General features: G+C 43.3%; 1 protein-coding gene across 5 annotated transcripts in view; it reads right to left on the bottom strand.

Annotated features, from left to right (window-relative positions):
* Positions 1-23,424, bottom strand: part of LOC308467959 (vascular endothelial growth factor receptor kdr-like) — a 188,354-nt gene that overhangs the window by 55,032 nt on the left and 109,898 nt on the right. For all 5 annotated transcript variants that reach the window (XM_080989737.1, XM_080989734.1, XM_080989733.1 and 2 more), the window contains exons 12-14: positions 15,293-15,401; positions 7,091-7,384; positions 3,260-3,406 (exon numbers count right to left, since the gene is read on the bottom strand). In XM_080989737.1, the coding sequence (XP_080845863.1) occupies positions 3,260-3,406; positions 7,091-7,384; positions 15,293-15,401 (550 nt within the window). The remainder of the gene's footprint in view (positions 1-3,259; positions 3,407-7,090; positions 7,385-15,292; positions 15,402-23,424) is intronic.

Here is a 23,424-nt window from a genome sequence, read left to right on the forward strand (position 1 = left end):
CAGGTACTATGAAAGTTACAGTTTGGGTCCTTTTAGCTGAGAAAAAAAGACAAGTAAGAGGTGACGTGACAGAAGTTTAAAAATTATGCATGGAATGGAAAAAGTGGATCAAGAATTTTTCTTCCTCCCTCATATTGCTACAACTTGTGAACACCCAGTGAGGCTGAATGTTGGAAGATTCAGGACAAATAGACAGAAGTACTTCTTTATGCAGTGCATAGTTAAACCATGGAACTGGCTCCCACAGGAGGCAATGATGCCCACCAACCTAGCTGACTTTAAATGATGATTAGACGAATTCATGGTCCTCCAGCCATGGTGGGTATGCTCTGCCTCCACAGCTGCAGACAACAATACTTTTGAATACCAGTTGCTGGAAAATGCAGGAGGGGAGAGTGCTGTTGTGCTCAGGTCCTGCTTGTAGGTTTCTCACAGGTAACTGGTTGGCCACCTTGAGAACAGGATGCTGGACTAGATGGGTCACTGGCCTGATCCAGTTATGTAGTTAAGTAACATCTGGAGGGCCACCCATAAGCCACCCATGCCTTAATAGAACTCAATGAAGGAATGGCTGTTCTACAAGATGTAGTTTCAATGAAGGACCATTCTAAATAAGATGGGACAATATGTTTAGTCTGTCATACCTCAACATTTGGCCATATTTTATCATGACCAAGAAACAGAAGGTACAGACTACAGAGAGGGTTGTGGGCATGATTCTCAATGGCTGGAGTAAATGTCCGTTGTTAGGAGAAGAGTGAATTTATGACTGTAACATGGTGTGAACCCTTCAGATATTTTGTTATATTAAGCGGTAGGTATTAAAATGTATGAAATGAAATTGGCAGGGCAGCTCCTGGAAACGCTGCTGCAGTGAGCACAAGTCTTCCCCTCCATCCGGACATTGGGTTGCCCCGGCCCCCACTTACAGGGATCATGCTGTGGGTGGGCCCCACTCTTCCAAATTTCCTTACATCAGGGAAAGCCTCTCTGTGTTCACATACTTCACTCTTTGTAGCGATGGAAGCTTTTTACAAGCACACTATGGAAAAGCCCATCGGCCTGTGCAGACACCAAGCAAAGCCTACTATCTTTAATTTCCCTGCTGATGCAGGGGATTTCTAAATGAATCTGTTTTGCTAAGGAGGTATCATCACCAAGCAGGTAAAACCCACTGGGACTGAAGGGGGATAGGGTTTAGATCTGTAACGTGTCCTGCCTGTAAATACGGCTATTGTTAACATAAGCTCTGCATGGAAGTTTCCATGCAGAATGCTGAAATATTTACCCTGAGGTGTCCCCCCCCACTCCAGATATTTTATTCATGTTTCCATTGGCTGGATGAGTTACATGCTTGTCCCTCTGGAATTATTTATGAAATTTCAGTAGCTATAAAGGGTTTCTGCCCAGAACAGCCTAATCTGAATTATATATCCCTTTCTGCCTAACCCAAGAAGAAAAATTAAAGACACAGGGGCAGCCACTGATGAGGAGCAGAGAAAAATATGCATCTTTGCAAAACACAAATTAATCAAGCCTTAGTTTGAGACATGGGTGGCAAATGTCTCTAAAGGATGAATGTTCTAAGACCAACAGAGGCTGGTCTTAGAACCTTCACTACCCCTAAAAAACACATACCTTATTCCAGCCCTGGGACAAGTACTGAACAAATCTGGGACAAGTACTGAACAAATTTGGGAACTGACTTTTTAAGGAAAGGGCTGGTGCTGTGATGTTTTCTTTGCAATAACCTGTATCCTGAAAAGATGATAGGTAGATAGATGACAAATATAGATAGATAGATTTAATTCTATTAGCTTTTAATTGCTTTTTAATAATGGTTTTTCTGTTTTTTAGTTGTTTCTATCTTATCTGCAAGCTACCTTGAGTCCTGGTCTGGGGAAAATGTGGGATATAAATAAATAAAATAATAGTAATACTAGTATCAGCCCTGCAAGTTTTCAGCCTCAACTGGAGAAAAGCTGACCCCTTCTCTGGGTTATGGTTGTGATGGATACCTCTCAGCCAGCAACTGTTACAACACACACACACACACACACACACACACACTCCCCAGAGCAGTGTTAATCTATAAAAAGAAGATTGTGAAAGGCAAATGGCCATATGTCTCCTTCTCTCATGCATCCACCCCTTTCTAAACGTCAGGCAGACTAGCTGAAATGAAAGGGACAGTTAAGAATCGCTCACCAATGCAGCATTCGAGTTACTTCTTAGTATATTCTGCACTGCATATGATATGGGGCTTATCCATACTTCCATTTGCTCCATTGCTCCCCCCACCCCCGGGGAAAACCCAGAGTTTAGTGCTGAAACAGAACAACTGGCAACCAGGTTTTCCATGAATTTCCATCTTCTCCAATTTAGCACTAAAGACACGAGTTTTTCTGGATGAAAGTGGCAGGGCAGGGGCAAAGCCACGCATACCTGTGCTTTCTAGGCATGAAACAAGTGGAAGTATGGAAAAGCCATAAGTTAAGTTCATGCCATCAGATGCTTCAGACAATCCACACTCATTAAATTGGGGAGACTCATGAAGCCAGGATTTCTCATCAATCCGCCAGTATCAGGACAACGACACTATCTGAACTGAACTGAACAGGTGTTGGTTCCTGGATGTGGCCTGCACTATAACTAGCATGGTGAGCATCCCAGAACTATCACAATTGCACAGAAAACATTTCCTCATCTCAGACCAAGTGGACAAAAGAAGCAGAACATCAGGAGTAATATTAACTGTGTTGTCCAGCAGTTAAAAGAATGAAACCTGCTGTTCTGATTTCTTACTTATCTAGTGGTGGGGCTGGATAACTTTCTTTCTTTCTTTCTTTCTTTCTTTCTTTCTTTCTTTCTTTCTGGGGTCATATTGTCATGATTAAAATACACTTTGTATTTTTTACACATGGTTTTAGTAAGTTGCCAACCCTAATAAGCAAAAGCACTAAGGATGACTTGTATATTTGACAACCTAGTAATGTTTGCTAGAGACATTTATGCTTATGATATATCCCTGTATAATGCTTTATAAAAAATGGATCAAATCTCTTTTTTCTATTCTATCCTTTTATTTTTAAAAGTTAAGCAAGCTATGTTTCTAACCCAGTTATGAGCTATGCAGAGCAGGATATTGCCTACACTGACTGGCAGCAGTTCTCCAGGTTTCAGATGTGAGTGTGTCTCTGCTGTTAATCAAAGGAAAATACCACTACAGTAATCAAAGGTTGGAGAAACAGAGGCTCACCTGAAGCAGGAGTAATTGGATAGCCATTTTTCAGCCAAGCAATTGTGGGTTTGGGTGTCCCATTCACTTTGCACTCCAGAACAATTTTCCCACTAACATTAACTTCGAAGTCTGTGAAGTTCTCCATAATGTAAGGCACAGTCTTAACTGCAAATATAAGGAAGCAACGCTTTTAAGGACCACATATTCACCAAAGACCTGCATTTCCATCCTTATACCAACACACAGTCTCTAATGCATGGAAAGCAAAAAAAGAAAGGAAAGTGGAAAGGATACAGAAAGATCACATCAATAAAAACATAGCACAGCTTTAAATCCAACCAAACTAAGAATGAACAGATGGATGAGGCTATCCTCCAAATTTCAGAGGAATATGGTATAATAGAAAGCAGCTCTCGTGGTTGCAGATAACATGGCTGAAGCATGTACTAAGTGCTTTTGCTCAGAGGACATCCTCAGGCCACAAATTCAGCCCAGGTGCCAGTTTTATCACATGCTCACAGGAGGTGGTCCTGAGCCAAATATTGGGGCGACAAGAATGCAGAGTCAGTTTTGTCCTGTAAAAACAAGAGTGGAGATGACCACCACCCTAAATTAATGTATGATATGCTGAAAGTATCAAGGACAGGTGCCAGGAAGCATTATTTACTTCTCCTACCAGTAATTGTCAGACAATCTAGCATAGTTGTCTATACTTCTCATCCTTTCTGCCTCAATTATTGTATTTTAACCTCAGAAACATGGCTGGTGCCAGGGGTTGGTATGGTAGGACACATGCCAAGGGCCCAAAGCCCAGCAGGAGCCCCACTAATAAGAGTCCTGTGCACCTGCGTCTCATGTTTACCATTGGAACCTACTTGTTCACCTGCCTCTTCCTCTGCCCTGTCAACAGCTGAAACTGGCACTCCTCAAGACGACTAGTCGAGATTTGAAAGTTTTCTTTTCTTTTTCCTTCTCCAAATAGTATCACCTTTATGCATTCATTTGGGTCATATCCACACCATACATATTTAAAGTCCATCTAAACTACATGGCTTACCCCCCAGAGAATCTTGGGTAGTTTACTGCTCACGGAGCAACAATTCCCAGCCCTCTTTAACAAACTACAAATCCCAGGATTCTTTACAGAAAGCAATGTTCTTTCAAGGTATGGTGAAGATGTGAACTTTGTGGATGTGAAATGTTAGTTTTATACCAGATTATCTGGTATAAAATTTTCTGTTTGAAATATCGGGATCGCCCTCCATCCCCAATTCTAATGTCAGCACAAGGGTGTAAGAACACAACGAGAGCCATGCTAGATCAGGTTAGACACCCATCTAGCCCAGCATCCTGTTCTCAAAGTGTCCAACCAGATACTTGTGTCCTATGGACTGCAGCTATACTTCTCCAACCCTGTCCCACCCCACCCTCCAGTCAGGGTTGATATCATACTGAGTAGGCAGAGCTGAGTCAGATCAAGTCCATCCAGTTCTCACACCCAGGTCTTAATGGAGCACACCATGTTGGTTTTATAGGATTAAGAGACCTGTGGCCTTTGAAATGTTGTTGGGACTACAGCTCCCAGTAAATATTGTTATCCATCAGCCATGTTGGCTGTGGCTGATGAGACAACATCTGGATGACTACAGGTCCCCTACCCCTACCCCTGCTTTAGCCATGGTGGCACAGCTCATGATTGCTCCCTAACAACGGAATGATTGAGCAGCCTAAACTTTTTCAACACTCTGACTGAGAAAATCTCCAACTGCTGAAAAATAAATAAATAAATAAATCCACCTGTACAGCTACAATATTTTGGCTCAAGTGAATGACAGACACAGCTCTTTGAAGTAAAGTGTTCTGAGGCACCTGGCTGCAGATAATAACATCCTGACAAGGAGAATGCTGTTGCTGGAATTGGATTTTCCGAAAAAGCTGGAATTGGATTTTCCATTTGCTCTGCTGGAGAAATTCTCTCTGACTCAAAGAACATCACAGCAAATCAAGTGGCCAGGTAGAGAGAAGCAGCGCTCTTTTAATCTTGCTTGTCACATTTTAATCGTTCAGATAAGTGTGGGGCTGCACTTCACTTTTATATATTTTATTATTTATTCTCTTACATCTATATCCCATCTTCTTCCATCATGGAATCCAAGGCAGTGTACATGTTGTTCCCAGAGGTCTCCCATCCAGTCACTCACCAGACCCAGACTTACTTTGCTTCAGCAAGGAGGTGGCCTCATGGACCTTCAGGCTGGACACTGGGGACATTTGCTACAGTCCTGTATTGTAGCTGGCATGGAGGAATTTGTTTGGGAGCCAAGACTCTCTGTTGACTTATGAACTTGGGAGAATCACCCGATTTTCACAGCCCCTCCCCCCAACTAGCATAAACCGAATGGACACCAGGGTGCAACTGGTGGCGGTGAAGGATATCCATTCTTGCTTTCTTTGAGGTCAAGTGGAGAAAATTTTCACTCACTAAAACCATGCCTAGAAATATGGCACAACTGAGATGTGTAGAATTTCTTTTTTTCTTGGTACGTTCTTGGTATGTTCAGAAATCTGACAGGGACCCTTTGATCAGCAGGAGTCTTTTATAGGCTTAGATAATCATGAACATTCCTTAAAATCACAAATCGAGTTTTAGAAATTGCAAGATGTGAAAGAATTAATCTGGATCTCCCTTTATCTGTCTCCTAAAGGTTTCTTTGGATGGTATCCAACAAAGTACTTTTGGCTGCACAATGAACTTCCCCTCCCTCTCCTCTCCCCATGCACCCCTAAATCTATTCTGAGGGTTCCCTCAACCTTCCAGATTAGAGAGGGGGATGGGGGCACATGGGTAGAGGAAAAAGAGGAAAAAAGAAGCTTCCATTCCACAAGTGGAAATTATTGTGCTAGTGAATGTACTTTGTTGGATGCCACCCTTAGTCTTTATCATAGTCCACGGCCATATATTTATTCCTTCAATTATGAGGCTAATAACACAGGCTCTTTTGAAAATAAGAGCTATGGTTTTCACACCTTTAGCATACACCATGAAATGCACAGATGTACTTTATGAAGGCCTCGAGGTTCAGAGCTCTTGTGAGATTTCAGTGAGATCTTGCCAGTGGTGGTGTGAAGCTGCTCTTTGGTGTTCCACCGCTCAAGGCAGCTGCCTCAGCCCACCTCATGGTTGGGTGGGCGATGCTCAGAGATATCTAGATGGCCATTCTGGGAAACAGGTTACTATACTAAATGAACCTCTGCTCTCATCTATCAAGGGGTGCTCATGTGTTTATATCTATTCGTTTTCACACTAAAGTCTAGAGCCACACAACTTGTGACCCACCAAGCCAAATACAATATATCAGACATATACTGAAGTTGACCTTGACAAAACCTCTTGCTGTTTTCTTTTTGTTTGTATTTCTACTTCTTGTCTCGGATTTCAGAAAAGTGAGACATGCACTGTGCAAATCACCACCTCCTGTTTTAATCTTTCCACATTGAGTTTCAGTGAATGGTCCTGAGTTCCAATATTGTGAGATAATGAGAAAAACTTCTGCCTGTCCACCTCTTCCCTACATCACATATAATTTTATGCACCTCTGTCGAATCCTTCTCAACCCGAGCTCTTTCTACTAAAAAAATCCCTAATGTACCTTTTCTGAACCTTTTCCAACTCTATGGTATCATTTTTGAGGTGAGCCACTGTATACTAGAATGATACACAGTAGTTCAATTATTCCACAAATATGCATAATGATATTTGTAGTTTTATTTTCAATCCCTTGACCTGCCCAGGTATGCCCCTGTTCAACAAAGTTCCCTTGGGAAATCTGGCCACCCTACCAGACTCACCTTTGACGTTGAGCATGGTGTTTTTCTCCAGCCCCTCAGTGCTATTTGGGTGGCTTCGAGCTCTGCACCTGTATAGGCCAGCGTGGGCCTGCGAGACATTCTTAAGGCCCAATGTCAAGTAGATGGAATAGTTGTCCACCTTCTTCTGCATCAAAGCATCAGGAACGGCTTGCAAGGTGGGGTTGTACCAAGAGAGGTGGTTGTAGATGTACTTGGAGGACTTGCAGGTCAACTGGACATTGCTTGCTACAATGGCTGTGATTTGTGGCTCAGTCTGTAGTTGGGATGGCACATCTGGAAGGGAGGAAAGGAGGACACTTGTAACCATGCTTGAAATGCAGTTGGGAAGATGGATAACTTCTTGTTTTCAAACGGCAAAAAAGCAACGGCACACAGGAAGCTGACTCAGACCACAGGTCCATCTAACTCAGTATTGCCAACACGTACAGGCAGTGGGTCTCCTGGGTCTCAGCAGGCAGGAGTCTTTTTCCAGCCCTGTATGGAGACTCCAAGGACCTGGGACCTTCTGCATGCATAGCTGATGCTCTGCCACTAAGCTATGGTCTTTAACAAATGAAGTGCATATGGACTAATGTAGTTTGACCTGAACAATGCTACAAATGGGAGGGGACAGGGAAACTCTGTGTGTGTGTGCCAGTTGCCAAACACTCTCCCCAGCCTCTGACAATATTCGCTCACCCTCTATGTGGGTGATGTGGTATTTGCGGCCTGCTGCCATCTGTTGCACCACTGGGTATCGCTTCTGGCAACTGTTAGGAGACAAATTCCCCTCACGCCAGCTGCTGGGGGGGGGGGGCAATTCAAGGGGCCAGGCCTGAGACTGATTCTAAGGAGTCTTCACTCAGATCCCAGGATTTAAAAGCTGGTGTGGCCTCCCCTGATGCAGCAAGTCTGTGGGGGTTGTACCCACTTGATGTATATCATGGGTCAATCCCAAAACTGGCCTTGACCCCTGGTATCCCTCCAGCAGCTGGAGGTGATGGTGGCTAGCCCAGTGCCAAGCCTAACTCACTCACATCTGTCATCAATAAACTTGTGGCCTAATATTAATCCACACAATGTTGTTGGTGGTCTTTGGTTTTGCTGAGATGTCCTGATGGGGGCAGGTTCATGGCACCTGGGCATGCAGCCAGGCCTTAAACATTTTTAATAGTCCGAAATTACCTGGCAATTATCCTCACAGCTGCTGAACTGAGACTAATACATTTTCCATACACATAGATTTCTCCGTTCCCTTTTTAGGATTGAAACTAATAGCAGACTGGGCATCCACCATTTCTTCTACCTAAAACAGGAGTATGGAACCTCAAGCCTGGGGGTCAAATGCAACCCTCTAGGCTTCTCTATCCAACCATTGGCTCTTTCTCCAGACCATGTCCGTCCCCAAGACACCTCCATTGCTCTGCTCATTTTTGCCACTGGTCCCACCCACCACTATCGTGCAGACCCCTGGAAGATTGCCCATGGGGGAATGTGGACCTCATGTTGGTAAAGGTTCCCACCTAAGACATAAAACCCTTGTGTGTTGAGTCATTTTAGTCATCTATCACAGAGAAGACCATGGCAAAACACAAAACCTTGCTCACTACTTTGTAGAATTTCCCTGCTGATGAAAAGGTATTGTTTCCTGGTCTAAATTTGGATTTTGAGTTATTTTCTTGCGATTAACAAGCAAGTTTATGGCTTGCTCCTCTAAAATAAAACACTGAAGATAATAAATTCACTATTAAAGTCAAGCAATAACTATATGATAAAAACTCAATGTAAAAAGGCACAAAGAATTCAATCCTATATTCACTTACCTGGGAGTAAGTCTCACTGAACTCAATGGAGCTTACTTATGAAGTAGTTATATATAGGACTGCACTGTAAAGTAATACTTTATTTTTATGACTTTTCAACAGCCCCATGTGTTTGATTACCAGCTCTCAATAACTGCTGGCTTTTATATTTTCAAAGGAAGAGTGGCCATTGCTTCTTTATCCCAGCAGCAGTACGTAAAGCTGCACAAACACTCGCTCCACTCCATCCTGTGATGATTACAAACTGCAGAATGGGATCACGTCCAGTAGCAACATCTTTCTCCCTGCCCCTTTTCCTCTGTGGCTTAAAATCCTGCTCAAGGGGACTTGAAAGCTCGCTCACAATATTTCAGTCAGTGCTAATAATAGATATTACGCTACTGATGTTTTTGGGTTGTTGTTTGTTTTCTACCCTAATGGATCAATATAGCTACCTGCAATGTTTGTCTAAAATAACATGGAAATCTGATGTAAAAGCAGCAGTCAAAACTTGTGCGAAACTTTTAGAAAAAACCCATCATCCAAAAAATAAACTGAAATAAAGTAATATTTAGGCAATGCTAAGTTAGTCAGATGCAAATGCCCAGGCCTGGCTCCTGATGGCTTCTCTCTGGCCTGAGATTGGTGAATCTGTCAATTTTAGTTTCTCCCGGTTTCTTTCTTTCTTTCTTTTTTTTACAGTCTTCAGTTTCCCCATATTCCCACATCAGTTTGTGACTTTTCAAAAAAATATTCTTATGAAAATTCATCAACATTTTTGTGTGAAGTTGTCCTAATACAGTCGTACCTTGGAAGTTGAACAGCTTAGCTCCTGAACGTTTTGGCTCCCGAACATTGCAAATCCGGAAGTGAACTATTTTTGGAAGCTGAACATCCAAGGTATGACTGTATTCATATTTTTACAATGCAAATTCCCCAAATACAATCCATTTTTAACACATTATTTTCACTAATATATGCATTTTCATGCACCCTTTACACCAGTATATGCATTTTTGTACACATTACTTGGTTGGAGAACCGCAGTGCAACATCTGCAGAAGTGCACATTTTGAAAGGGGACTCTCAATTCATGTATTACATCAGAAAGTGCAGTTTGCATAAGCTCACCTTTAAATGTGCACTGAATAGAATTTCTCCTCTACCCCTAGGCCTGATCTGGCCATGTTGCCATTCACTGAACACCCCATTAGGCCTCTAAATGGCTATTTTGCTGCAGGCATCTTCATTTACCCCAAACAGAAGGTATCATAGGTCTATAGGCTTGGGCATTGCATTTGGGATAAATAATGTAGTATTTGGCAGAAACTGAACTGCAGCAGAATAGAAACAATGCTAATTGTGACAAGTGGCAATTCCTGCCTTCTTACACTGCCTATTGTAACTGGGCTCTGTTTGTTTGAATGGTAACATACAGGGCAGGTCCATGACCACGTTTGTCATGTGTACGTAAAGATACACTGTCAAGGCCTTCAGCTGAATGCATGGAATCCATGGAAGGATTTCTCTCCAACACATTCAGGTTTTCCAGACCAGAATTAGTAACACTCATTTCAGTCTGGAATCAAGAGCTGTTCAGGGATTCCAGATGAGGGCATGCAATGGTTTGTTCAGCTGAGTTCCTCTTCCCTGCTTCTCTCAGCTAACATGTTGTTTGTTCAATGGACTGTAAACAAACTTCTGTAATATGGATTTATTTCACATCAACACTTGCAAGTTGTCAGCTTGAAGGTGGGTGTTAGTTTGCCCTGGAAACAACACCACAGAAAACAGGACATACCATACTTTTCCGTGTATAAGACGAGGGTTTTTTACTCTAAAATAATGTTCAAAATTGGGGCTCATCTTGCTCATATTGCAGAGGGGGGAATGGGCGATTGGTTCTAGCCACGAGGAGGTTGTCAGTGGTGATTGGATGGGTAGTTAGTGGCTGTGGCAAGGGCTGCTGTGGATTGGCTTCCACTACTGCAATGGTTTGCTTGCTGGCTGCTGGTGTCGATTGGGCAGATGCTTTGTGGCGATTGTGACGCATGTGATTGGCAGCGTTTGTCAGTCTGGTGAGTGATTTTCTGCAAAAAAAAAGCTCAACAACCCTGGGCAATCCCCTCCATTTTCTTAAATTGGAGTCTCCAAAAACAGGGGGTTTCTTATACATGGGGGTGTCTTATACACAGAAAAATATGGCAATTCCCCAGGTGATATTCAGCAATTGTCATGATGGGTCATTTTGCTGGGAAAGATATAGTTTGGAACTCTGAAATGAATGAATGAATGAATGAATGAATGAATGAATGAATCAAAGCATGTTTAACTCCACTCTACAACCAAAAAGGCTTCCAGAGCAGCTTAAAGATCAATAACAAGCATCTCGAGAGAAACCTCAGAGAGCTGTTGCCAGTCAGGGGGGAACATTTTTAAGCTCAAGGGCTACATTCAACTTATTTTATTTTTTAAGTGCTTGTCAGATGTAATTTAATTCAGTTTGATTCTCAATTATTTCTAGGGCTGACACCCAATTAAAGAAATCTGAGTTAATGTATGGGTTTTAGTTGATTAATCAAATTAATTCATCAAAATGTCTGCATGTTTGCAGGTGAATAAGATAATATTGTGAAAGAAAAGAAAGAAAGCCAAAAAGCAGAATTTACTTAGTTTGAGATGATGCACACACCTGTAACGCCATCTAGAAAACGCTTTCCCTCATGTGTAAGAGATAAGGGTCGGTGTGTAGAGCTTGCCAAACTCACACATCTACTACATGTTTTGGACCCGTGAGCACATCTGCAAACCAAATAAAATTATTTGGGCATTACCTACCCAACACAGCCTATTCTACTGGCTGTAACATAATGCGTCTCTTGAGGTGAACTTCAGCAGGGAAGTGGGGAAGTAACATTGCGGGTACTAAGGAAGGCCTCTGTGGGCACATGTGTTCTGAGATACTTCCCTAATGTTACCTCCTTGTCACCATCTAGAGGGACAGTTTTGCACTATAGCACCAGAAAAGTGGAACAACCCCCACCTCACCCCTGGGAAATTGTGGTATGAAAAGTTACTGGAGTTCAGCAGAAAGTTATGGGACCTGCACTGATCAGAAACAAAGCAACGTGAATCCCCCCCAAACCTTTGGAGGCACCAACAGCATTGAAAGCAAGATTGTGGTTAATCACCCTGATGGCATCATGAGCACAAACTGTCATGAATGCATAACAAAAAGGAACATCTGGACAATCAACCAAAATTTTTTAAATTAATTAAATAGCTTTCTCCACCCTGGTGTCCTACAGGTATTTCAGACTATAATTCCCACCAGTCCCATCTTGTGCATGTCTGGCGCTGATGAAAGTTGTGGTCGGAAACATATTGATTGTTCCAAGTTGGGGAGGCTAGATTAAACATGGTGTCCCTATTATGTAAAAGGTTGAAAAATGTGAAAACCTCTTGTGTCACTCTGCATACCATACCTAAGGAGGATGATTCACCTGAGTGAGAGTGCATCTTCACTTTGATTGTTTGTTGAATGTCTGTGCTTACATTGTCCAGACACATAAAATATAATTCACATCCTTGCACTGAACAGATGCAGATAGCCTTTAAAAAATCCACACACACAACTCACATGTGCATGGGCTATGTAACATCTTCTGAAAGTAGCTGAGCATTTGCTTTCAGCTGTAGTTACTGTATTTATTAATTGCTATTACTGCAATTTGGGAGCTCAAGTGTCCAGGATTCCTTACAAAAACATATAATTTATTCCAATGAGAAAAGGTAAACTGTCAGTATATATCAAAAAGGAAGTCTGGTTCCATTTGTTTTTACAAGGAATTAATTGGCTTTAATTTCCTGTCCTTTGCACAATAAACTGCATAATTTAAACCCTCTGTGCTTTTGCAAGTTCTGTATTTGAGCTTCCGCAGAGCAGCTGCATTGCTTACAGTGAGAATGGACAGAACAGCCCCCTTGCCAGCCTGAAAAAGCACAGGCCCTTTTCATGTGTCTCATAAATGTGTCAGGAGAGGATAAACTGCCTGGGGCAACCGTTTGTAACTGTCCCCATTTGGGAATCTGGCAGCAAATCTTATCTTATGTCTGTTAGGTAGGACATTTAAACTTTTGTGTGAGGAAATCTAGTGAACCTTAAGGGACACAATTGTACAGCAAAGTCCTCTGTGCAAGCTCCAGTAAAATTAGTCGGACCTGAACAGGCTTTAGGGATGCACGGTTCTGGCAAGTTCAGTTCTCGAAGGTTCTCATTTCCCCAATATTAAATTCAATGCACCACACTTCTGCATCAGGGCGGGGCCTTAAGGGCCAATAGGAACTGCTGCTGCGGCTACCACCCAGGACGACTCCCCTGCTCAGCGCCTAGGGCCCCAGTCCTGCCACGCAACATGTGGCCCAGGGAGGGGCCTGACAGGCCTATAAGAACTGCTGCTGCGGCTGACACCCAGGAGGACTTCGCTGCTCAGCGCCTAGGGCCCCAGTCCTGCAACTCAACACCTGGCCCAGGGAGGGGCCTGAGAGACCTATAAGAATTGCTGCTGCGGTTGACACCCAGGAGGACTTCGCTGCTCAGCGCCTAGGGCCCCAGTCCTGCAACTCAACACCTGGCCCAAGGAGGGGCCTGAGAGACCTATAAGAATTGCTGCTGCGGTTGACACCCAGGAGGACTTCCCTGCTCAGCGCCTGAGGGCCCCAGTCCTGCCACGCAACACCTGGCCCAGGGCGGGGCCTGATGGGCTCTATAAAGGACTGCTGCCACTGCTGCCGCTGGGCAAAGAGGGCTCCATTTTGTTTTGTTTTTGTTTAAATTGCTGTTATTTTTTACCTATATCATTTTAAACAGTGATATTAATGCTGTATTATTAGTTTTAGATTTTGATTTATGTGGAAATTGTTTCCCATTTGGTTGTGTATTTTTTTGATGTGGTTTAGTTATTGTTTATTACTTTTGTAATTATGTAAATCTTGTTATGCTGTAAGCTGCCGTGAGCATTTTTTTTTAACTGTGGAAGGGCGGCATAAAAATAAAAAAATGATGATGATGATGATGCATCAGCTTGCAAATTCATCAGCATTTTTGTGCCACTTTCTCCTAACAAGCATATTTTAATGCACTTTTGACTAATGTACATTTATAAAACCTAATGTCCCCTAATACAATGCATTTTTATAAGTTACTTTCACCAAAACATGCATCTTTATGCACATTGCACAAAAAATGTAAATGTTTGTATATGTTGTTTGGTTGGACACAGTGCTATTTTCCCTAGATTTAAGAAGTGTGAATTTCTCATTAAGATGCAAATGAGCTTGATTTTCTTCTCCACCCTTTTCATTCATATTGCATGGGACTTGTGCAAGAGGATTCTTCTTTGCAACATTCCTAACTTAAGGGAGAAATCCTAGCATACTGATGTTGGTGGCTGTGTGTATGTGTTTAGGATTCAGGGCAGGCTCCTCTCCACTAGTGGAGGAGAGCACTGCTGATTGGTGGAGGCTCTGAGATGGAGTAGGAATCTAAAACAGGACATTTTGGAGGTGGAGTTGGGCCAGCCTAGGATTTGCCAGGTGGGGTGAAGGGCCTGATCCAAGCACCTCTGTTGCACCAGCTGGCTCAGCAATAACGTCTGCAGGAGCCAAAAGGGCTCCGGATTCATTGGAGACTCAACATTCAACATAGATGCCTGGGACAGTCATAACTGTGCAGGTAGGGCGAGGAGCACAGCCTTACTTCACCTTCTACATATGGACCCTCTTTCCATGGGAAGAGAGCTACTGATTGTGTAGCAGGGGGGAGGAATGGAAGCTATGAAGGTATTAATGAATTTAAGAATCAGAAATGTGTTCATAAGCAAGCTGGCCATGCATGTGTGTCCCTTGCAGCTCTGGGATGAGTGCAATGTAAGATCTGTTTAAACCGATAACCACAGGCATCTTTGACAAGATTACCGTACATAGCCTCATCACAGAAGACCCTGTTTTGCAACCTTGCTATTGTAAAGTGGGACATTCCTACTCTTGCCATGTGTATCTCTTTGTGCTATGTCACAATGTGTGTTTAATGGAAACAGAAGTGTGTTTCAGCTGTTGGCGTCCAACTTGCTTCATCTGCATGGTGAGTGTATGTCGGAATGCAATGCAATGCTTTAATAAATAAACATCCTGCTTGACTTACAGTTGGAGTCTGGCTTTTATTGACCACCCTGGCTGAACCCACAGGGTACTGAACCCCAATATTTCCCTAGCAAGTATGCCACATTCTGAAGCAGTCATGGTGTCCAGTGAACCTGCAGTACATGTATGCATAGATATATGTGCACTGCTGCAGATGCGCTTCCAGAATATAAGGTGTGAAGACGCACTGGTACCTTACCTGAGACATAGAATCGAATGCTTCTTTCTTCTGTGCCAACCTTGTTGGAAGCCACACAGAAATAGACCCCAGAGACATTGCTTGCTGTGGTTTCCAGGGTGCTTATGATCTACCACGTGGGAAAATAGAAAAGACAGCCTGGTTACTTTTAGAGGTAATGGAATAAGCAAATCTGCAGAATCTTTCATGCAAAGGACCCAAGAGTCGCCTTTGGGGGATGAACAGCAGAGGCATTGTCAAGGGAGGACAGGAATAAAGTTTAGCCCAAGTAAGGCAAATTTCATCTTCCAGTGATACCGTTACAGATCCTCAGATGTTTTCAGCTACAGGTCAGGTACAGATTAATCTACTTTACTTAAATATTGATACTCAGGAAACTGGTGGTGCAGACAGGGCCTAGCTTAGGGTAACAGCAAGGATGAAAAATTCCAAGAGTTTTCTACTTGAAAGGGGATTCTAGCTGAGGTCATTCCCATCTTGCTTGCTTCTTACACACATCTACCAGTCTGTCACACATTGATTTCTCACTCATCAATGCAGCTTAGAGCTAAAAGATCCACATTAGCTAGGGAAACTTTGCAGTTTTAGGCCAGCCTTCATCATCCTGATGTTCTCCAGAGCATCATAATCATATTCCAAAACATCTGGAAGGGCACCAGGTTGTGGAAGGCTATTATACACCCTTACCTAAAAGTAAGTCCCATCAAACTCAATGGAGCTTACTACTGAGTAGACATTCTACTGCCAGAGAAGGAGCTGGGATCCGGGATATATTTCCCTCTTTTGTGTCATTTTAAATTTGTTTTAAAATTTATATGATATGGTCTATCTTCCTGCCCACCCTGATTCTTGGTTTTATCTCACAATCCAGTTATGTTAGGCTTGTGAAGATGAACTAGGGGCAGGGGTCAAGAAAGGAGTTCAGACTATATCAGGCAGATGAAATAAGAGAGAGAGAATCTCCATACTAATCTAAATCCAAGCTTACACCAGTGATGTGTCAGTCTTCTGACCACAGTTCACCCCCCAAAACTATTTCCAAGTACCGTATTTTTCGCCCTATAGGACGCACCGGCCCATAGGACGCACCTAGTTTTTTGGGGGGGAAATCAAGGAAAATTTTTTTATTCCCCCCCAGGTTTGCGCAGCCATCCCCAAGCTAGAAGAGGGAGACGGAGCGCTCTTCTGCCTTCAGGGACAGCCTCCCTAGCCTCTGTGAGGCAGCGCACTCCGCTGCCCTGCAGAGGCTTTGCGCAGCCATCCCCAAGCTAGAAGAGGGAGACGGAGCGCTCCGTCTCCCTCTTCTGCCTTCAGGGACAGCCTCTCTAGCCTCCGTGGGGCAGCGGCTTGCCCCGCTGTCCCCCGAGCTTCTGGGGCTGGCGATAGGAAGAAGCAAGCTTGCTTCTCCCCACCCCCAGCCTCCAAACCAGGTCGGGGAATAGCGGGGTGGCGGCACTCCGCCTCCCCGCTGTCCCCCAAGCTTGTGGGGCTGGCGATGGGGAGAAGCAAGCTTGCTTCTCCCCACCCCTAGCCTCCAGACCAGGTCGGGAAATAGTGGGGTGGCAGCGCTCCGCCTCCCAGCTGTCCCCTGAGCATGTGGGGCTGGCAACGGGGAGAAGCAAGCTTGCTTCTCCCCACCCCCAGCCTCCAGACCAGGTCGGGAAATAGTGGGGTGGCAGCGCTCCGCCTCCCCGCTGTCCCCCGAGCATGTGGGGCTGGCGATGGCTTCTCCCCACCGCCAGCCTCCAAACCAGGTCAGGGAATAGCGGGATGGCGGTGCTTCGCCTCCCCGCTGTCCCCCGGGCTTGTGGGGCTGCCCGATATCTGCAGGAATCGGGATGCAGGCTTGCGGATAGCTTCCTGAAGCCTGGAGAGCGAGAGGGGTCCGTACGCACTGACCCCTCTCGCTCTCCAGGCTTCAGCGAAAGCCTGCATTCGCCCCATAGGACGCACACACATTTCCCCTTCATTTTTGGAGGCGAAAAAGTGCGTCCTATAGGGCGAAAAATACGGTAGTTTTGTAGAACATAAAAAAAAATCCTGAAGGTGTTTTTTTGTTTCATTTTGTTAGTCTTTAACAAGCACATTGGTCATGCCCAAATAAAATAAGCCTGCCTTCCCTTCCATTCCCAGTCTCCTCCTTTCCACAAGAAACAAGCCTTACTTTGGGGGAGTTGGGGTGGTGGCGAAGTGGTAAAGAGGGTTCGCTTCCACACAAGAGAGGACCCACAAGGTCCCTCTTTACCTGGAAATTATACCTGGTGAGTCACCTCCTGCCAGGGACCACCCTTGTGGAGCCTCTGCTGAATAGGCATGGGATGAGGATTTTGCCTGAGGGTCTCAAATTGTTTTGTTCTTGATACCAAGATCCCTTTTGCTGACAGGGTTTGAATGTGAGAATTCCCCTAAGCCTTATCTTTGCAGAATGCTTTGCAAAAAAAACTATCTGGCTATTTCCTTTAACACCCTACACCAAATATGCACAGTAGGTTCCCTCTCCCTCTTTGTAAAACATTCACCTTGAGTGCATTTGTAGCAAAAACTAAGCTTCACTTTTCAGCTAGAGCTTCCAAACCAGGCTCAAGGGCAGCCCCAACTAGAGTACATTGCAGTAAACTAGCCTCAAAGTTACCACACATGGTCTTCAACTGGTCCAGACATGACACCCAACTCTGACTCCCAAACTGCAATATGGGACCAACTGGGCAGTCACCCAAGGTGCAGACCTCGGAGGAGTGCAGTACTGGCCTTTGAGAGGCACAGTTTTATACAGATTAGTTTTTGTTATATCTTATAAATTACTGAATATTTAACTTTTATATTTTGAAGAATTTTATCGTTTCTGAAATAATTCATGAATTAGAATTGTTCTTTATGTATATGTGAAATAGATAAAGACCATAGAGTTGACTGGAGGTTAGGTTACATATTTCTAGTAAGCTACGGCTGATAAAAACTGGCCACCTGTAGCTCAGTACCACAAACAAAAGGCAGAAAAAGCTAAGGAGCAGGCAAAGCAAGAAGAGTTCTTCCTGAAATACCTTTATTCACAGAAAGCAATTGAAGAACAAGAATACGACTGTACTCTTCTTGAAGCTAGCACAGAGGGAGCTGAATGTGGTGCTTCTACTACAAATTAGATACATTTCTTGAAAACACGCATAGGAAAAAGAGGATGTCAAGAAAGCGAGAGTAATGCAAAGTCTGCAAAAGAAGAAGATATTGTGCCTGACTTGAATTACAGTCACCCTGTTACCTGGCCCAACTACTGCAGTGATAATTTGTGACATCTTATAACAGAACATGGACCACAGCAGGTTGTATCACACAATTTCCCCAAAGACTAAAAAAGAAGAAGATTTTCTCCTATAAACTACAGGCGGAGACTAGCAAATAGTGAAGAAGTATGCTGTCAATGGTTGACACGTTCAACCTCAAAATATGTGGGTTTTCTTTTTGCTGTAAGTTGTAAATGAAAAATTTGGTACATCACCCCTACAAGGAACAGGTTCAAAGGACTGGGGACTTATCCACACATACCTTTTGCCCCAATTTTTTGAGGCACAGGTCTGCACGTCAAAGCTCTGTGTCTGAGCATTTTATTTTCTGCCCCAGAAACTTCCTTGTCGGCTGCAGGGGTGATGACGGTTTTCAACAAGTTTGGATATATGCTACTGAGAATGAGGCCCAGGAAGAGGAACCACAAGATCTAAAGCAGAAATTCAATGTAGGTTTCTACTATGCTGCCTCTGATATGGCTAAACAATCTATTGAAGAGATTCCAACAGCTACAAAACCATAATTGCCTATTTGGCTTCACATATGATATATACAGTATCAACAAAACATCTGCTAAAGATGTACCTAAGGCCTGCAAGAATTTGGAAGAACTACTGATGCGGAATTTCTGTGCTGTGAACTTATAACAATAGTTCAAATGCCAAAAGGTGTGCTTCCTTTCATATTACAACAAAAACTCCTGGATAATGTGCCCAATGTTTCTGTTGCACCAAGGATCTTTCTCATACTTCCCATGTCAGTGGCATGTGGTTTCTCAAAGCTCAAAGCTTTAAGAAAATGCACATGCTCAACAATGTTGCAATGGAGACTAGTTGGTTTGGAAACTACATCAATTGAACATGCCCAAGCCTCAGCACTTGACCTGAAGGAACTGGTGACAAAATTTGCGAAGGAAATGGCACACAAAGTGAGATTTTTATGTGCCTGAAATTGAAAACCTTTAAGAGATTTGAATTTCAACATCACAATTCACAAGGTTATTCAAAATGATTTGTGTGCTAAAACATTTTCTTCTGTATTTGAGAAAGTTAATCAAAGACTGTTGTGCTACTTATTCTTGCAATTTGAAGTAAATTTAGCGGTTTCAAGCTTAGTGCTTCTAATTTTTTCTACAAAACATCTGTTTTTGAAAATTGAAGTTAGCAATTTTGGGGAGTGGTGTGTTCAAGTAGTTAGCCTTGTCTAGGGTACAAAATAGCCTGCCTCTAGGACTACGGTTGGCCAGAAATATCTTTTGCATTGAAAAAGGCTTTTGCTTTTCTTTTGCTGTTTTGCAGCACCCATGGAAAGGAGACACTGCTCAGACACTGCAAATAGTGCTCCTCTGTTCGGTCAGCCATCAGTGCAGAAACTACTTCGCCACGGCCCACCTAGAATGGCATCACAGCTTGCAATGGCCAACAAGGTGCCTTCCTAATGTTGTTGAACTACAACTTCCAACATTCCTGACAAACTGGGACTGGTGGAAGTTGTACTCTAAAAACATCTGGAAGGAATCTTGTTGGTTATCCCTGCACTTAATAGTTTGGTACCAAGTTACTTGAAGGACCACCTTTACCCATATTAGCCTGTCTGGGTTAACCAGGGTCCCCAGACACATGCAAACAGATGTTTAGAGCTACACAGGCATTGAAACAAAGACATATGTCTTAAATGCCCTCCATGCTTGTGTGGGAAATAAAGGTGTAACACAGGCAGACATTCACCAAACCCATTTGCTGCATAACTGCCTTTACTTGCAAACAACTCTTGAGCCCAGAAATTTGCAGGATTTCAGTGGGGAAATGAAAGATTGAGAGTGATTATCTTTTAATAAGAAGAATCCCTTGAAATGATTATGTGCCAGCCTTTCACTCAAGCTTTCTTCTTCTGCATAAATCGCTGAGATCAAGAGTTCAGTTATCTTGGCAAGGGTCTAATGCAAAAGTTTTAGTTGTCTGCATGCTCAGCTCATCTTTCAGTTGCCAATAAAATAATGCCACACGTCTCCAGAATATCACATTGTGCACATGGTGCTATATGTCTGCTTGAGCAAACCTATCTGTGGATTTCCCTTTCCAGCATATTAAATAGTAAATCAGAAAAATGAATTCATATGGAAATGGTCAGGACGTCAGCACTGGTAGCTTCTTTAGAAGCCAGGCACTTCCTGCTTTGCAATCAAAAGATACAGAATGTCCTTAATGCTCTAAGGTTATCTGGAATATCGCTCTTGATTTCAGTTTAGAAAAGGGATAGACAATGGGGTATTGAGAGCGCAGTCTAGCTCATAGTGGCTTTTTACAGCTGATCTGCCTGCTAAGATCATCCTGGTTCTCAAGGAACTCCTTTTACATTTTGTTCTGTTACTTTTACACGGTGCAAATGGCTTAGGGTCAGACTAGATGTGACTTTTGTCTTTGCTGACTTGACAGTGGCTTTCCAGCATTTCAGACAGGAGTCCTTCGCAGCCCTAACTGGAGATGTCAGAGATTGAACTTGGAACTTTTCACACGCAGATATCCTTTAGCTACTGAGCTGCAGCTCTTCCCCTAAAATAAATTAATATTTCAGCCTTCCTTGCTCTGAATAAAGGTTCAATTCAAAAAATAACTTCAGAAGTCACTGTATACCAAGTCAGTTCGTTGGTTCACCTAACTCAGGACTTTATACATTGATCAGCTGTGGAGCTCCAGAGTTTTCAGACAAATATCTTCCCCAGCCTTACCTGAAAACACCAAAGACTGAGCCTGGAAACTTCTGCATGCAAAACATCTCCTTTGCTAGTGAGTTATAGCCATTTCCCAGTGAGGAAGCAGCTCTAAGAATGACTCAGACACATCACTTAAAATGTTGTAACTAAATTGCAAATTTGCAATTAAAAAGATCCTGATGTTTCATTGATTTGATAACATTTTTTTAAAACAACAACAACAAAACCTGATTGTGCCTCATTTATATGCTCAGAGGGTTGAATGCAATGTCAAAATGTGTGGCTACGCCCCCTCAGTCCAGATATGGCCTGCACTAACCCAAACGATAAACTGCCTATGACTACATAATGCAGATGTTTGCACAGATGTACCCCAGCTGTTATTTTAGGTGCTTAGAAAAACCACCTCGGGTTGGAGAAGCCCCACTTCCATGAAATCCGTCTGTGTCTGGCCATGAACTGCCGTTGGGGATTAAGGGATTCTTCTTTCAAATCTCGTCTCTTTGGAACAACTTTAAGGCACACGTTTTTTAAACGTGCAGAGAAAGATGATCAAATAATGAGAAGAGTGGGATAAAGGCAAGCAAACAAAACATCAATCCAGTGCTGCAAGATCAAACCAAAGCCTCTTTCCCACTTCTTGTTTTCAGAAGTGGACAGGCCATTGCTTCCGGAAAGCCCACAAGCAGTGCTTGGAAGACATTCCCTCTCCCCTGCTGTGTAACCCCAGCACATTGCACCCAGAGAAAGACTGCCTCCAAGCATGAAGACTCTCTATAGCCATTGTGGCAGGCAGATACTGACAGAGCTATGCTGATCATAATTACTGGGGGTCCTGAATTGTGGATTAAGGCATGGATGGAGAGCCTGCCCCCTTGATGTTGTTGGAATTCCAACCATCCCAGCTGCAGTCAACATGATCAAAGACCAGGGGCGAAGGGAGTTGTAGTCCAACCATTTCCATAGGGTCACAGGTTCCCCATCCCAGGACTGAGGAAGAGGCAGTAATTTGGAGCCAATTAAGCAACCCCCCCCCCACACGCACACACTAACAAACTGTGACTTTTGTAATGTGTCCTCTTCTCACACAGAAAAGTGTAGCCCTTGGGCAGTGCCAATGCTATCACACTAGCAACAAAAGCTTCCTGTTTCCAACTTATGACACACTATACTGTAATGAGGAGTGCATGGCCTGCAAAAAATGGAGTCTGATAAAGATTAGTGTGGAACATGAGAAACTACCTTATATTCAGAACACTGATCCATCTAGCTTAGTATTACCTATGCTGACTGGCAGTAGCTCTATAGGGATTCAAACGTGGGACATTCCCAGTGTTACCTGGAAATGCTGGGAATCAAATCAGGGACCTTATGCATGCAAAGCAGATGTTCTGCCACCGTGCTTCAACCTTTTTCTCCTCCGCATTGGGTGACCCTGGCCTGCTAGTCATCCATGGTTATGGCTACACACAAATACTGCGTGGCAAACTTTCAGCAGCCAGTCTATCAAGCTGGATCCCAGAATCCACTCTGGATTCCAGAATTCTCTTCTGCAATGCCTGGAGGATTTCAGGTAAAATAGCTGTTCTTCTCACAAGTATTTGTAGTGCATAAATAAGTGCTTCCTATTCTTACTCAGAGCCTATACATACTCTTTGGTTCTATGATTCTGTGTATGAATGGACCATAACAATGACGAAGAGAAATTTCTGATTGTATCAAAGCCAGGTTGGATCTACACTGATCGGGATAACATTATTTTTAGAAAGTAGTATAGCTCTCAATGCAAATTTACATCGACAATAGATCACTGCTCTACAGTGCCCTTGAGTGTCTCATGTTTATAACGCATCTTTTATGTTTTCACTGACCAGTGTAGATTAGTCCCCAATGTGTTTCAGTGGAGCCAGCTGCCTCAGGGCTTATCCACACTTTCCTTTTGCCAGATGCTTTCCAGGCAGAGGCCTGTGGTTTAATGCCCCATGCATAAGCATGGTGTTGCTGGTTTTTTGCCCTGAGCTTTCCTGCGAAAACCCAGCAAACATCAATTCGGGTTTTCTGCAGACTTTGACGTTGACGCCAACTTAGCTTTCAAGAGCAGGTTTTCATGGGGAAAGTTCTAGAACCAAAAAAGGGAGGT

This window comes from Podarcis pityusensis (genome assembly GCF_964106645.2).
Source record: "Podarcis pityusensis genome assembly, chromosome: Z".
Classification (NCBI taxonomy): domain Eukaryota; kingdom Metazoa; phylum Chordata; class Lepidosauria; order Squamata; family Lacertidae; genus Podarcis; species Podarcis pityusensis.